The 17,397-nt window shown below is 38.8% G+C and overlaps 1 protein-coding gene across 4 annotated transcripts; it reads left to right on the top strand.

The window, feature by feature from the left end:
- Positions 1-558: 558 nt before the first annotated feature.
- On the top strand, positions 559-17,193 carry boka (BCL2 family apoptosis regulator BOK a). Of its 4 annotated transcripts, none has more exons than XM_041264071.1 (5): positions 559-939; positions 3,737-3,993; positions 6,832-6,960; positions 12,919-13,082; positions 15,486-17,193. In XM_041264071.1, exons 2-5 carry the CDS (start codon positions 3,771-3,773, stop codon positions 15,609-15,611), a joined length of 642 nt encoding a protein of 213 aa, XP_041120005.1. In that variant the 5' UTR covers positions 559-939; positions 3,737-3,770; the 3' UTR covers positions 15,612-17,193. The 4 variants fall into 4 exon arrangements, with proteins under 4 accessions (XP_041120005.1, XP_041120004.1, XP_041120002.1 ...); XM_041264070.1 differs by having other exon boundaries at positions 560-939; positions 3,572-3,993; XM_041264068.1 differs by having other exon boundaries at positions 560-1,011.
- Positions 17,194-17,397: the final 204 nt, after the last annotated feature.

Here is a 17,397-nt window from a genome sequence, read left to right as displayed (position 1 = left end):
TATAACAAGTAAAACAAAACAACAACAAAAAAGAAACACTGAAAAACTGCACAATTACTGTGCAGGTTTCTACAGAAGCGTCCTAGTAGGGAAAAGTCCTATGTAGGAGATATAAAGTGTGAAGTCATCATGCATTTCAATCTTACATATGTAAAAACTAAAAGCTTTTTTTATCCGCCTCCATATGAGGTAGCCAGGCATGAAAGAGTTAACCCCTTCGGGCACCCTTGAGTTATAAATACTTCAGACAAACACCCCAAAAATCAGCACCTGGTGCCCACAGCTGAATACATCAATACACACAATCCTTCTGTAAAAACGCGCTCTGTGCAGTAGCCAGTGAACTAACTGACAACTTTACAGTTTGCAATAAATTGCAATTGTGGTTAAGAAATTGTCAAATAACTGATTTTGCAGGTGCAACAAAAGCGCTGTCTGACAATTCGAGACAGATGAGCCAGTGGTATTGTGATGGTTGTAATGATAACGGAGGCGGAGCTAGAAAAAACGCGTGGGCTTTCCTCGCCCCGCCCGCCCTGCTGCGGTTTGAATCATATTCCTTAGAAGGAAACTTCAGTTTTAAGCAAGTTTACTCAAGAGCTTTGAGGTCTGCTGGTGGCTGGCAACGTGATCGCACTTACATGAAACTACAGTGATAATAAACAACTCGAGGAGCGATGTGCCAGCGGACTCAGAAGAGAGCGGGGGCATCACGGTTATTGCAATTTGATTTGCCCTAAACAGACTATAATTAAAAATACATTGCGGGCTTTTTTTTTTTCAACAGAGTTGCACCGTGGTTTTTTCTTCTTTCAGAGCAGTAAAGAAAAGTAATCGGTAGTGCTGAACAGAAAGAGAGTACTTAATTTGCAAAGTTCCACAGAAATAAAATTTAAAGCTCTGTATTTCTGCACAAACAAGCTCCGGCTGGAAACGAAGGTAGGCACCTTAGCCTGGAGCTGGTGATTACCTTGTGTCGTTGAAATATTCTTGGATTGGACTGTAACACAGGTAAAGAACTATTGTGGTTTATACTTATAGTATCACTCCAACACCATTAATGGGCGATATGTATTATTGAAATACAGGGTCCTGTATTGTGTTTCTCGCTTCTAGGTTGTGATCCCGTTGAACACAGACCTTGGCGGAGTTTGCGGTGTTAAACGTTAGGGTGATACAGTCGTACTTGAACTTGCTTTGGGGTTGCGGTTTTACACTGGATTAGGGTTTTGGTATTGTGTTATAATTACAAGCCTGGTATTCATATCATAATTATAATCAATGATTTGGTAGCAAAGTTATATTATCTGGGGTAAAGTCCATTTATCACACTTACATTTTACATACAGTATTCAATTGTGATGAAACTTGGAAAGGGAAGTCTTTAGCGCAAGCAACTGAAGGAATGGCTGGTATATATACATTGGTCTCTCACAGCTTTATTATTCTTTCCTGGATGGTAGGGGTTTTTATTTATGTGTCTGGCATCTGATATTGATATATTTGATATTTGATATATATTAGTGGTAGTTTATTGTAATGAGTCTAATTTATGCTAACTTGTGTTTTTATTCAAATCAACATTGTTTTTAATATTGCATTTATATCTTCTATTTAGTCTGAAAGAAAAAAAAAAACTAAATCATAATATTTTACCAAACATTGTAAACTGACTGTTTCATTTGAGTCATATTATTAACAACACTGTAATTGAATCTAGCTTGTGAAAAACAATATACAATCTTAAATAAATACACAAGTAAAATGTAAACACTAAAGGAAGTTGTTTCACAGAAAAAGTGTATGACAGTGTAAAGGTTTTAAAAACCTTGTAAACATATTTTAACAGCCTTATATACATATATATATATATATATATATATATATATATATATATATATATATATATATATATATATATATATATATATATACACACACACACACACACACAGTGCCTTGCAAAAGTATTCAGACCCCTGACCAATTCTCTCATATTACTGAATTACAAATGGTACATTGAAATTTCGTTCTGTTCGATATTTTTTTTTAAAACACTGAAACTCAAAATCAATTATTGTAAGGTGACATTGGTTTTATGTTGGGAAATATTTTTAAGAAAAATAAAAAACTGAAATATCTTGCTTGCATAAGTATTCAACCCCCACACATTAATATGTGGTAGAGCCACCTTTCGCTGCAATAACAGCTTTAAGTCTTTTGGGGTAAGTATGTACCAGCTTTGCACACAGTGTCGGAGTGATTTTGGCCCATTCTTCTTGGCAGATTTGCTCCAGGTTGTTCAGGTTGGTTGGACGACGCTTGTGGACCGCAATTTTCAAATAGTGCCACAGATTCTCAATGGGATTGAGATCAGGACTTTGACTGGGCCACTGTATGACATTCACCTTTTTGTTCTTGAGCCATTCCAGTGTTGCTTTGGCCTTGTGCTTGGGATCATTGTCCTGCTGAAAGGTGAATTTCCTCCCAAGCTTCAGTTTTTTAGCAGACTGAAGCAGATTCTTTTGCAGTATTTTCCTGTATTTTGCTCCATCCATTCTTCCTTCAATTGTAACAAGATGCCCAGTCTCTGCTGATGAGAAGCATCCCCAAAGTATGATGCTGCCAGCACCATACTTCACTGTAGGGATGGTGTGTCTTGAGGCATGGGCTGTGTTAGATTTGCGCTACACATACTGCTTTGAGTTTTGGCCAGAAAGCTCTATCTTGGTCTCATCTGACTACGAAACCTTTTCCAACATAGCAGCTGGGTCACTCTCATGCTTTCTGGCAAACTCCAGACATGCTTTCAGATGGTACTTTTTGAGTAACGGCTTCTTTGTTGCCACCCTCCCATACAGGCCAGTGTTATGCAGAGCTCTTGATATGGTTGACTGGTGCACCATTACTCCACTCCTAGCCACTGAACTCTGTAGCTCCTTCAAAGTAATTGTTGGCCTCTCTGTGGCTTCTCTCACAAGTCTCCTTCTTGTTTGAGCGCTGAGTTTTGAGGGAAGGCCTTTTCTTGGCACTGCCTGGGTGGTGTGATGCAGCTTCCATATCCAAACACTTGGATATTATTTTGTACCCTTTCCCTAATCTATGCATTTGTATTACTTTATCTCTAACTTCTGTAGAATGCTCTTTGGTCTTCATTTTCCTTCAGATTCACAGCCTTACCAATGATCCTTCAACAGTGGGGTTTGTATCCAGCAACTTTAGTGGGTCACAGGTGGAGGCCAATGGTAAGGTAATTGTTTCCTCGTTAGGGCAATTTCTTTCATCGGTGCAAACTGGGAGCTTCCACAACGCAGGGGTTGAATACTTATGCAAGCAAGATATTTCAGTTTTTTATTTTTCTTAAAAATATTTTCCAACATAAAACCAATGTCACCTTACAATAATCGATTCTGAGTTTCAGTGTTTAAAAATAAAATATCAAACAGAACAAAATTTCAATGTACCATTTGTAATACAGTAATATGAGAGAATTGGTCAGGGGTCTGAATACTTTTGCAAGGCACTGTATGTATATATATATATATAAAAAACTGTATTTTTTGTTTTACAGAAATTACAGGCAAAAAAGATTTTCCACAAGCATGTGATTTTTTAAGCTATGGTAATCTAAAACATTAACAAACAACCACAGAGAAGCAGCTTGGTTCTCAGGAGTGAGGTCTGGATGACCAGGCACTGGAGACACTACCAACAAGCATATCCATCATCCTCTCAGGCTCTCTGTTGGAGACACTGAAGCTGGGCCAGGCATGGAGGTGTTACGAAGGTCTTCTATTTTCGCGGCAGAGGTCATGGAGGCGTTTGACCGCTCCCCCACAGACAAGGAGCTGGTGGCCCAGTCCAAGGCTCTGTGCCGAAACTTCATCCATTCCAGGCTGAACAGAGCAGGGATCGGCTGGTCCAGACCAGAGCATGGGCTCCTTGCCTCAGCAGGGACCCTAGGAGAGGTGTCTACTGTGCTGCTGCTGCTGGGTAAGTGAGCAGGTAGCTGGAGAGGACAATAAATGGTGCTACACTCTTAGAACTGAAGGATTTCTTTTTAAATTATTATGCTTGATGATGATTATTTTGGAAGGAACTCTCTCTTAGGGGGAATGGATGTATCACTAAGTTAATGTCACAACGTGTATCATGATATACAGTCAGTGATACGATGTGTATCGCGATACCTGGGATGGTTCTGATGGGCTACTTGTAGGATGCATAGTAAGATCAAATGATCATTTAAAGACAAAAGTCTCCAAAAGTCTGAAGTGTTGACTTTAGTCGTGACAGATCACTATTTGGACTATTTACTTCTTGCTGCCAAAACCTTTTTATTTTGGAGATTAATAGCAGCTGTGTTCACTTTAGTTTTTTTTATTGTTCCTACACGTCAGACTGAGCTGTTTTTCACTTTCTGTCACACAACTGTCACTCAGGGTCTGGCAAGATGGTAAATCAGGGCAAGGCAAAACACATTGTGATACGTATTTCTAATGCAATATGTAATTTCTGGGGCACACAAACATGGATTTTTGATGGAGTAAGGTTTGTTCGAATATTCGGATATTTGTCCCAGCACTAACAGTAACTAATTTCACTTGAAACTGAAGCAGAATTCCAAACCAGTAATCCACTTTTAGCGGGTAAAAAGCATTTTAGGAAGATCTGTATTTATACAACAAACAAAGACAATAAGGATTTTTTTGGTATTTTAAATTATAGAACTCTACCAGTTTTGAATGAAAATAAATAAAACTAGATCCTCATGCCTTCAGTTTATTTTCTGAATTTCTATTTGTTTTGTAATTCAGTGGATAACCAGACACCAGCGGATTTAAAGTGTTACAGAACCCTTGCAAAGTGTACAGAAAAGCATTATGTTACACTTGCTGAGTCCTGTGTTGTCTGTATTGCAGCGTTATATCTTTTAACTCTTGATTTTTTTTTTGATCATGGGTCAAGACTCAACTAGCCAATACATTTCTTACCATTTAATCAAGATCGTTCAACAGGGGAAAAAACATTAACTTAACCAGCAATGCTGGTTTTCTGTTCCCACAATACACTACTCATTTCAATCAGAGAAGCAGCATTGTTGCAGGAGGGAGTGTGAAGCGGAGGCATTGCAATGTTTAGAAGAAAACATATCTTCCTCCTGGTTTATATATTTTTGAGTAAAAGCTAAAAAAAACCAACCAAACCAAAAAAAAAACCACCTAGTTGATTTCCCTATTATGTAGGAATAGAAATATAAGAAAATTAGGATACACCCAGGTAAAGTAATGTGTTTCTTGTAAACTCTGCAGGGGCTTCTGGAACACTAAGTTTATTACACCAGCAGATTGCACTCATACTTCCCATAAAAGTTATTTCTGAAAATATCCGAATGAAGTAGAATCCGAGGACATGGATTATTTTGCTCATCTATTCACAGCTCATTTTAATATATTTAAATATATTTAAATATTTGATTGTATATTGTAATCCATCTTTACCCTGCATTTCCATGAGCTCAGGAAATATGACTGTCCATGGAAGACACTGCAGGGGTCACCTGCATGTCTCAAGTGGCTGTTTAGCAGTTGAGCTTGGTTACACCTTTGCTTTTAATGTAAATTTTCTTCTTTGGTTTTTTAATCTCTGTTCCTCATTTCATTTTCTCTTCTTGTTTGTACCCTACAAGGAAGTTCAGCGTTATGTGAAAGAACCAAATCAAAAAGTAAAGAACATTTCCCTGCAGAAATCAATGTGCATGATTTCAAACACCTTGAAAACTTATCTGTGCTAATATTGGCAACCACAGACAGCAATTACTTTTAAACAAAGAGTACATGCAGGCGTTTGTAGTTAGCCTAGATAATGAATTAGGTAGACTATACACTGTAGTTACACCCATAATTACTTATCTGGTTGTAAAACAAACATTTATGGTCTGCTGTTGAGAAAGCCCAGCCGCCAGCAGGTCAAGAGGTCAGCGGTGATAATCTGTCAGTGGCTGCTTACTTCTCTAAACAGATGTCATCTCACTCAGGCCACTTATGTGAGCTGTTCTGTTTTAGATATGAGCTCATATTTACTGAACCACAATATTGTATAATGTTTTCCTTTTCCAAAAACAAAAAAGCTATTCAAAGTTCACACATTTATAAAATCTAAAATCCAGGGACAGAGAGACAATGGGGGTGAAGAGCATTTTGAATCCCCTGAGTTCATGTTTGGCTTACACCCCAGTGGACATGGATTGGATTAATAATAGAGATCCAGAGATCTAAATACAGGGAGAACATTTGGTAAAATGGAAAGAATTTGAGCTAAGCCTTTCGAAACACACATATATGGGCAAGAAACTACTTCTGAGGAGAATTAGGGTGATTAGAGATCTCTTTTGTAGCATAACTCCTGAAATGAGATTAACTACTGCTGCAGTAAGAGACCTTTACAGTGAGCTCACACTTCTAGTGGGCTTTTGTACAGTGTATTGCTCCACAAGTACTTTTACTGCACTAATGCAACACACATAGCTATATTAAACTTTACTATAGCATTCAGTGCCATCTATACAGAATTTTAAATACTCCAGATTTTGTTTATTTTGCAAATGACTCTCAGTTGAGGAACAATTAATTTGACAAGTGTGGTCCTTTAAAGGTATTCCTGAATAAATTCTAAAACAGTTGTTTATTTCTGTACTTTAGATAATCATCAATAAAACATTTCAAATGTTCGTGTTGTGGGATTTGCAGCAAGATTCGAAATGGGCATTTCAAATTGGTTAGAGTAATTTGATTTCTATCCCTGTCGCTGCCCTCTGTCTCCTTGGCACAGGGGACGAGCTGGAGAACCTTCGGCCGAACGTGTACCACAACGTGGCACAGCAGCTCAACATCTCGGTCAGCTCGGAGGACGTGGTTTCAGAAGCATTCCTAGCTGTGTCTGCGGAGATGTTCTCCACAGGTAAATCAAATCTGTCAATCTGTCTGTAGATCGAATGAAAAAGTGAGCTTTGAGAGGCCAGGGGTTGAGAGTGTGGAGAAGAACAGCTGTTTTATAGGTAAATCCTGTAATTGCACTGGACTGTAACTAGATGTGCTGGTGGGTGAGGCAAAGCCTACTGTTGTCACCATAATCTGCAGGGCTAGGCTGTATGATGACACTTGGGTTTGCCAAAAAACATGCAGATATTGGACCGTATGTGAACATCCTGTTATGTGTTGCTTTTTTGCCATATGCTTCTTAAAAATTATGTCTGTAAGGAGGTTATTCCCACTGAAGAGGATGCACTGCAAAGGTAATAAAACAGCGACCTTGAATAACTCTGATGAACCAACGCTTGTCATAAAAGGGAATAGTTAGCCCCGGGTATGTGCTCAGGAGTCTGCTGGAATGTCGAGGGAGTGGTCAGAGAACTGGCAGCAGGGGAATCTGTGCCAAGGAGCAAATATCAAAACCTCTCCCTTCAAACTATCATCAGCTTATCTGTGGGGTCCCTGGGGTCAAGAGAACAGAACTGCACAACACATGGCTAGGAAACTCATTCCATCCCCTCACCGCTCTGTGTCTCGTGCCCTCTGTCTATCTTCTCTTTATTACCAACTGTGTGCTTTGGTCCTGGTTTCTGTGCTGGTTTGGGTTAACTTTGTTAAGTCGCTTTAAGATTTTAAAGACTTCAGTCATGTCCCCGAAATTCTATTTTGTTCAGTCAGTGTATTTTAATTTAGCGGGAAGAATGTATTTTGATCAACAAACACAGAATACAAGTTTTAACAAAGACAAGAGACTTCAGCGGGATAGCCTACTTATTCTCAAAGTGGTTTTGTTTTGCTTCAACAAGTTATTTACAGTTTTCGTAAGACATTTCGTAAGACATTTTTTTTGGTACAAACTCTGTAATAATCATTTGCAACCACATTGAAAGATTACTTTTGCGATTTCCTGTGAACTGTAAACATTAATCCAATAATGTAAGTCTTAGTGTTAATAATTTACATTTATGGTTTTGCTGTAGGTTCTTGTGCCTTGTGCCAAAAATAAATAATTGGATAAAGACGGCGTGTTTGTACGGGTTGCTCCAAGGTATAGTGCCCAGTCTCATATAAAAGGCGTCTGTTTGGCTTTTTGATTCCTTTTTGACTATTTGGCTACTGTTAGCAAGGTGTTTATTACAACTCCAAGGGCTTTCTCTTGTTGAGCCTGTTCTAGTTCTGTTTGGTATTTCGATTTTACATGAGCTGACTGGAGAAGTGGGTGTATGGAAATTCAAAGCATCTGTTGTGACATGATTAAAACACATTCTATAGAGTGTTTTCTATTGTAATGTGTTGGGTTTACTGTGTATTATAAAGCTAAGTAAAGTAAGAATATTTGAATATTCAAATACAGCGGTAACTGACTATGCCATTTCCAAGACTGAACTGTTAGGGTAATATTCAGTCAGCTTACTTTCCACCTCTGTATCAGGGTTTACTTCCTGGACTCTAGCCAGCCCATCTCTGTGGATCTTTAGCTGCCTCTGTCTCGCTCTTTGTCTCTATCTCTCGCTCACTCTCTCTCGTTCACTGTCTCTCTCTTGCTCTCACTTTCTTTCGCTCTCACACTCTCTTGCTCTCTCTATAGCTCTCTCTCTATCTCTGTCTCTTTCTGTTTATCTCTCACTCTATCTCGGACTCTTTTTCTGATCTCAGCCTGCTTTACTCTGGCTCAGACATGCATGAGTGAACTGATGAGCTTAACCAGATAAGTTGTAAAACATTGCTGGACCTCAGGGCAAATGCTTTGAGGAACCTGTACAGTATCTTGGTTATTAAACAAAATAAAATGTCAAAACCCCTTCCTGGGAACATTTTTCAAAGCGAGGCATGCGAGTGCCTGTTTTTTCTTGCAGGTTGGGTTAAGCCGTATCCACACTGGATGCGAGTGAATAATTCACTGCAGTCAAATTGGAGTATCCACACCAGCAGCAAGCGACGTCGCTTTGAGAGAATTTTGCGTTGCTAAAATATAACCTGTTTCTATTTTTGTGTTTTTGTTGTGCGAGTGGAATGAAAATGACCGATCGGAAGCAAGGTTAACACCCTTGACACATTTCAGACATATGCCTCAGAACATGCCACAACTCAAAATGAGTTAATCATGGATGGCGAAAAGTTAATTTGTGACACATCCCAGTATTACCAAGCTCACACATAGTTCTGACTATATATTTATAAAGCATGTCCTGTCATGTTCACCAGACTGTTTTTAAAAGGAAAAACTAAATGAAAGTAAATAATAATACAAGGTAAGTGATGACCTGCGCAAAACAACACAGATGATAATAATAATAATAATAATAATAATAATAATAATAATAATAATAATAATAATAAATATGGTGATTATGTAGTGCATAACAACAATGTAATAATAATAATAATAATAATAATAATAATAATAATAATAATAATAATAACTAGAACTGCCAGGCAGTTTTGTGGCTTCCAAACTCAGTACCAGTTAGAAGTTTTGACAAGCTGTAGTATTGCAACACAAGTGTCAGCAACAGTTGAGGCAGTTTCAATTCAGAATACTGCATTAGTTCATTATCTGACGATGCTTTACAACTTTAAACACCATAGTAACCATGACCCTATCTACACACTGTAAGGTGTTATAAGCTAATTATACATTAACCTTAAGGAGAGGTCAAAAGTCACGATCAGGGTATTTTTTTAATAGAGCGTATGTGGGTTCCAAAATGTGTTGTGTAGTAACCATAACCCTATGTGCACTGTAAGGAGTTATAAGCTAGTTTTACATTTGACCTTAGAGAGGTCAGAGGTCACAGGCATGGTGGTTATTGGTTAGAGCATATATGGTTTCCTGTCTTTGTTGTATAGTAAGCATTAAGGTTCACCGGTTCCCAAGAAGAATATTTTGAAAGGTTTTTCCATTTGCACCTGAACTGTAATCTACACGGGATGAAACCTATCAAGTTTCATATTGATTGGTTTACACTGCATGCAAACTAGAGCAGTTAAAGGTTTTGGGAGGAAAAACAACAATAATAATAAATAAATAAATAAACAATAACAATAGGCTTCCCAAATCCAGCTGGAATAATAATAATAATAATAATAATAATAATAATAATAATAATAATAATAATAATAATAATAATAATAATTGCACTTTAAAATACTTTAAAAAAGGATCAAAGAAGGAATTTGTAAAGAAACACAATTGAGATTGCAGTAAGCTGTATATATAAATAAATGTATAACAATAAAATAATTTTGTTGAAAATATCAGTTCAACTATACTAGTATTGTGTACCGGGCTTCAAATCAGACGACTACTACAACTACTGATACCACAAAAAAAAAAAGAAATACCATGACTACAACTGTACAATTACTACTAATATATGATAACAATAAAACTGTTGAATATATGTTCAATAACTCTGATCTGTAGATCTTTATTTTACAACGGAGTTGCTGAGGGTCAAGGTGGTAACCTTTTATCAAAACAAGACCTGTTTTGTAATTGGACAGCCCATCTTTAGTATGTCCAATGGAAATTCATGGATGGGATTCATGTATTTCTTTCCAGTCTTTTGGACTGTTTCCAAGTCGCGTCTGGTGTGGATTGACATTCAGCGACTTCACTCACATCACTCTGTCCAGGGTGGATGAATTGTGTTGAAGGAAATGCCAAATGGGGTGCAATACAAACAACAAGAAGGATGCTTGCCTCACTGGTGAATCAGGCCAGTATGTGCTCACAACTGGTGGTCTGTTAAGATCCACGTGGAATCTGGAGGGTTTTGAAGAAATGCTTTGTTATGCCGAGCTGTAATAGTGCATGTTTTATCCCCCCCACAGAGTGTAAGGTGGGTATTTTGATTAGAGAGATGTTTCACTCTTTCTATCCCAAGTCCAACAAAGAGCAGCCAAACTAATCCCAGGGCTTCAAGGAAAAAGCTATGAAAATAGGCTAAAAGAACTGAATCTATTCAGCCTAGAACAAAAGTATTAGGGGAGGCTTGATTTGAAGTCTTTAAAATCTTAAAAGGAATTGACATCTTTAACCTTAACCCATACTTTAATCGCAACAAAGGAACCAGGGCCTGAGAAAACAGTGTGAATTTAAGAGGAGATAGACTTAGGACAGAGGGTATCTTCTTCACACAGAGATAAAACACTTGAGACAACTTGACCGTTGGAAATTAGCTTCATGAAATATGTATGAGATGCTTGGAAACTTGCTGGGAGTAATACAAAAAAACCCCCAAAAAAACACAGGCACAAATGCTGTGCACTTGGCTTAGCATTGCTCCAATTTGGGGCTACAGAATTTGTTTCCAGCATTTTAAGGGTTAGGATAAGCCTCCAGTAAGTATTGCTGCGTCATGCTTCTGCTGTATTTCATTCTTATCACATTTCTCCAGGGACCAGTAATTTCCTGTAATTCGGAAAGGGAGATATGCTGGCTTTTCCAATATTGACTAAAATACTTTAGGTCTTCAGCGAGTGCAGTCCAGATGGAAGGTACTAACAGCTATCAGATTTTCTCTCTCCCAATCCACTCACAAGCTGGCTGCCTGCTGAGACCTTTTGTCACGCAAAGATAAAGCAACAGATCTAAAGAACTTTCTGTGGAATTTTACCTGGTGGCTTATTGTGATTACGATTTCAAAAGCAATTCCTCTCAATTGATTTTATTGTTTTGTTAGGGTGGTGTGTATATACAGTAACAGACTTTGCCTTTTTAAAAATAAATGTATTAGGCCTAATAATCCATTATGTTTTGTGTACAGTTTATTTTTATTTATGTTTTTCCATCTAAATATAGTTGGAACTGTCAGGAAAATCCCTACTACAGTAACAGAGACTACCAGCATCAATATGAAAATAATTCAAATCAATGTAATCAGTAATCTGTTCTTTGATTAGTTCAGTCTTGCATATTGCTGCTATTGGTTTTAATCACTATATCTGTGTAATGAGCATTTGTGATAGTTATATCTATCGTTGACTGGTAGCTGTGACCAGCCAAGGGAGTGTTCAGTTATGTTTTACCCTCAGACTGGGGTGTCTGAATAACAGTTCCAGTTGCACTGTGTTGTGGTTAGATGTGTAACAATAGACAAGTAAAGACAAGATGCAATGCATCCCAATATGATGTGTATAAACAATATGTATAAGGGTGTAGCTTTTGCACTACACAATGGTTTGATCTGTACCTTGCCCAAAATGTGTATACATTTATTTACTTTCTAATGTCTTGTTATGCACATTTGTATTATTCTAGCTTCCCACACAGAGAAATATTTGTGCATATTTTCAAAGTGTTTAACGCCAGTTTTTTCACTAGTAATATCACTATCATTAAAGGAGTTCACAAAGTTAACCCTCACCCATACTTTGACACAAAAAATAAACAAGGACTAGAGGAATCAGTGGGAGAGTGGAGATAGACTTGTGACAGGGTAGCAGACACTTCTTTTTGGTGAAGATATGGAACGGGCTACCTAAGCATGCTTTTGAGGCAGGATCCTTTCGGAACCAGCTTGACAAAGTTCTGAGAACAGTCAGCTACTTGGTTTAGATGGACCTCGAAGCTTCTTCTCGTTCATACATTTTCTTATGTTCTGTTGTTATTAACATGAATACAGCCTCACACACAGTGGTTCCCAAACAGCATTCATGGGGCCTCCGCACATACCAAGCAATTGTCTGACAAAGCAGTGTCCCCCATTTACTGTTACTGTAGGTCACTTGAAATAGACTCTATTGTACATTGCTAATCTCAATATCCAGTACCATAATAAAAGACAAGTGTGATTAGAACATTTCACATTACCAAATGTCAGGGGAGTTTTGAGCCAAGCAAGTCTGTGAACCCCGGTCTGTACCTATGATTCCCCTGCAGGGATTACGTGGGGGAAGGTGGTCTCTCTGTACACTGTGGCCGGGGGGCTGGCGGTGGACTGCGTGCGCCAGGGTCAGCCGGCAATGGTTCACATCATCGTGGACTGCCTAGGGGAGTTCATCAGCAACAGCCTGGTGACCTGGATCAAGAGACGGGGCGGATGGGTAAGAGCACATCCGTTTCATGTGCTGCTGGACTTGCTAGATCTCACTGTTGTATATGAAAGAAGCACACATTATGTTAAACGTCTGTGTGATTTTTAATGGCATTTTCTTTCAGAGCGGTTATAAATAATGACATTGACGAAGGTGTTTTTCACTGTTTCACATTTACTGGGATTATTTCATTAGCACCGTGTAAAATACTTCAAGGTTACTGTAATTCTTTTTATCACCTTTCCAAGCCACTGTAGGCGTGAAACATTAGACTTTAACCTTCTTCTCTCTGAAATGAATGCCATATAGCCTGTCCTACTGAAACAGTACCAGCCCAATTGTGAAACAGCAAAAAGAGTTGTAGCGTGAAGGCATTAACCTTTTCAGTGCTGTTGTCTTCTGTGTGTCAGGAACAGAGATCTCAACAAAGTCTGAAAAGGTTGTAACAGTGCTTAAAAAAACAAAAAACATGGGCATGTCTATAAACAAAGGAGATTGTAACTAAGTGCAAAACATGGAAGATTTATAGGACTATTTTGTTAGCTACAGTTACTTTAAGGTGTAGTGCAGCAGAGCCGGAGAGCTCAGTGGTTTTTTAGGTGCTTGTTGGCAATGGGAATGAATGTTTACTGGAATAGGGTTCTGGGTGCATTTTTTAGTATGCGGGAAACTATGTGGTTTTGTGGCGGTTTGCAGAATCAGTATGAGACAGAGCACTTGGGGAATTGCTTGCTTTGGCTATCGGCCTATGTGAGAAACTTGGTTCTCTGTCAAAATTAAATTTAACATTTGTGTTCTTCTGATACATATTCCAGATTGTCTTGTTCCTGGAGCTCAGTCCCTACTGCTGTTTAGTCAGTGCTGTGTGGGCTGATGCACCAGAATGTGCTGGTTAATAAGAAGAAACATACTGGTTTTACTGAGGGTTATGTTGTAGGTACCATACTGTGGGTGTGTGGCAAAGTGCCTGCCCCTGTGTGTATTTTGTGTTGTATGTTGTGTGTTAATGTTGGTGTATAGTCATTGGTACACAGGATATAAACAGGTCTGTGTAACATGAGTGTTTAAAACGTATATTTGTATTTAGGCACGAGGATTGCACAGCACTTCACGTGCAAGTAAAAAGTAATAATATATGAGCACGGGGACTTGCACTTTATTAATTCACGTGCAGTTGTACCTAGACTCCAACTGAATGATTGATTAGCAATCGAGTCTCGGTACAGCTGCATAAAAGCTGCATGTTTTCACTCACTCGGGGTTGTGTGTTCGGTGAGTGGAGAACGGGATTGGAGACGGAGGTAATAATATTAATACTAATAGTAATAATAAGTAAAATAGAAGCTCACCGTGTTTGTTGTGTAGTCTGTTTTGTTTGTCTCTTTTGTTTTGGCGAATGTGCTGTGTCCTGTGTTTTTGTTTACTGTTCTGTTAATTCATTAAATGCTGAGCGCAAGCTGTAATCTTTGCACTGGAGCATCAGTGTTTCCTTCAGCCATTTTTACTGATATTTGAAGTATTTTACAGGTGTGCAGTTTTCAAATTAAATAGATAAATATAACCACCATCCAATCTGAACTTCCATGAGAATGTCTGGCTGTCATGTTTTGGCAAAAATGGGTTGGCACATGGAACAGACCTGTGATCTCCCTTTAATTGTGAATGTCATGTCCTTCAGACCCTTATAAAAGTACCTAGTAAGATAGTTCACATAGTAAAGTTTAATAAAGCATAGTGAAAGCATAGGAAAGTACTATAAATCTCAGAGGTATGGTACATTTATATTAAAAAACATGGCAACACATGTTAAACTAATGCATAGTATAACCATGGTGTCCTGTAGCCCTTTAGTGTTATATGAAAAAGGCAATCAATTCTGTTCACTCTTGAAAGAAAAGTACAAATGGACATTGGTAATCCTGCACACTCCCCTTGACCATAGTTAATCTAATACACCACCATTGCGCCTGCAGAATTCACATTCCTGCTCCACAGAATCAAGAATATACCTTTCATGTGTTTGTAGGACTACTGGGGTCAAAGCACAAGTATAATATATGCGCAGCATCCATCTGTCCGGCAGTGCCAGCCAGTGAACAGTACTGCTTGTGTCTGTGCAATAGGTAACCCGCATGGAGTAATCCTTGTGCCGTTGTGGATAGTGGAGATGTGGAGTCCAGCTTTATTTTGAGTCCAGTATTTTTTACTTTTTGAAAGCGTCAGGCTTATACAAACTTATAGCTGTGATCACAAGACCCTAATTTACCAATCTAGTTTTATATACTTTCTGAGGCATACATGTTTTGGGTGTATTTCGTCTCCAGACACTTTGCACTGAACAGGAAGAATGAATGAACACAAGCTTGGTCTTGTAATCTTTTATTTCTTTTCTCCTTCTCTGTCCCTCTCCAGGCTGATATAAACAAGTGTGTAGAGAACAACGACTCCAGTTTCCAGAAAAACTGGTTCGTCAGAGCTGTCTGCACCGGTGGCCACTTCCTAAAAGCTTTTTTCTTCTACCTGCTGCGGGAGCGCTGAGATCCTGGGTTTGAGTGCCAGCCTGGGAGCCCACCCACAGAGACTGCATCCGCACTGCCAGAGAGAGACACAATGCCAGAGAGGGCTGACAACCCAGGCTCAATCCACACCCTGTTTGAGATCAGATCTCACCAGCGCAAAACATTTTTATAAGCCTATATTCTGGTCTGCCTTAAACCCCGGCATGGAAAGTTTTAGGTCTGTACAGAACAAAACAACAAAGCACAAGCACAGACCATTTCAACAGAGGCATGACCTTTTTAAATCATGAGACATTGTTATTGGACTCTACAGATCAATGATGTTCATTATTTTCAACTGTAATGTTTTACATACAACTACCACAAAATGTGTTCAGAACGATTTATGTCTTTTATTACTTGTGGCAACAGGGGCATGCTTGATAGTTTTCTAACCACAATGTGGCTATGAAAGGTTAAAGGTTATCTTTTAGTTTACTCTGGAAGGTGAGTGAATATTGTAATTTACTTAAGCGTCTTTGATCAGGTCCATCCAACAGAGCTGCAATTGTACCCTGGTGCCGATGGCTACTTTCAAGATGATAATGCACCCATCCACAGTGCCAGAATTGTGCTGGAATGGTTTGAGGATCAGAATTTGTCATCATGATCCTTTCTCTAAAATATTAATGACTGAATGGATTAACATATTTTGAGATACATTCTGGCATCTTGTGGAGTCGATGCCATGTTGTGTCCAGGCTGTGATCAGGGCAAACGGTGGCCCAATCTGGTATAGATACAGGTTCTTATAATGTGTCCAGGCAGTGTATTTCTCACCTGTAGTACTCGCTGGAGACAAGAAAGGGGTTCTTTAAAGAGAGCCGAGACTGGATCACTGAAGAACAAAGATATAACAAAATAATTGCAATGCATCATACCATTTCACAGGTATCACATTTTCCTTTATAAAAGACGCACAATATGTGGTAAACACATATGTTTTTCAAAGCTAAATTCACTGCTCACTCCATCCAGATACTTTAAAGCTACACTTTCACTTGCAAATGACACCATGTAGCAGTGACACTGGAACAATTTTTAAAGTGGGGGTGCTGAAAGCCACTGAACAAAACTGAACCCCTGTATATGACGGAAGCCATGCTAAGCCAGGGGGTGCTACCCCCAGTACCCCTAGTTCCAGTGCCCTTGCCATGTAGGATGAATCTGTTGATCATTTTGCTGCATGTAGAGTACCACTGCCACCCTGAGGTGAAGTGGAAAATGACACCCTATAAAAATTGAACAGCAGGCATGACACAGTAGTCCTCAGAGATGTGTCTGCCACATTGGGCCTGCAGGAATGTTGTGTCCATGACTTGTGAAGCAACTGTATTTATTTGTTCGTTATATAGGCCTAGGTAAAGGACAGCACTTCTATACATGCCCACAATTGTGTATTGAACTGTATGTAAAGTACGCTACGCTGCTGTATGTGTCCAAGAATTGCAGTACAAGTGCTGTCAGCTACTAGTCACACAAATGCACCTTGAAACGCTGAATATTCAATTACAGGGCTTTTGGTTTGTAAGAAGTGTTATTAAAACACGTTTTGAATACTATGTTGTTTTTCAAAGTGCCTTTCGGTGAGGAAAACAAGCAATTGACTATTATAGATTGGGTGACTGAGGAATCCCCTTTTCTTTGACATATCCAGTTTCCCGATGAATCCATGGTTCCCGTTCAAGTGGAATGACAACCATTACCGAATGGGAAGAGCCCTCTCTGACCGTCAGTCACTGAGCATATATAAAAAAGCTGCCCTG

Source organism: Polyodon spathula, chromosome 11 (genome assembly GCF_017654505.1).
Source record: "Polyodon spathula isolate WHYD16114869_AA chromosome 11, ASM1765450v1, whole genome shotgun sequence".
In the NCBI taxonomy this organism is placed as follows: domain Eukaryota; kingdom Metazoa; phylum Chordata; class Actinopteri; order Acipenseriformes; family Polyodontidae; genus Polyodon; species Polyodon spathula.
This window is presented reverse-complemented; position numbering and strand designations above follow the sequence as displayed.

Bases quoted from the DNA above. Each gene is read 5' to 3' on its own strand.
- boka (XM_041264071.1), top strand. From the start codon at position 3,771: ATGGAGGTGTTACGAAGGTCTTCTATTTTCGCGGCAGAGGTCATGGAG. The intron at 6,961-12,918 runs GTAAATCAAATC...ATTCCCCTGCAG, and splicing joins TGCGGAGATGTTCTCCACAG to GGATTACGTGGGGGAAGGTG. The intron at 13,083-15,485 runs GTAAGAGCACAT...GTCCCTCTCCAG, and splicing joins TCAAGAGACGGGGCGGATGG to GCTGATATAAACAAGTGTGT.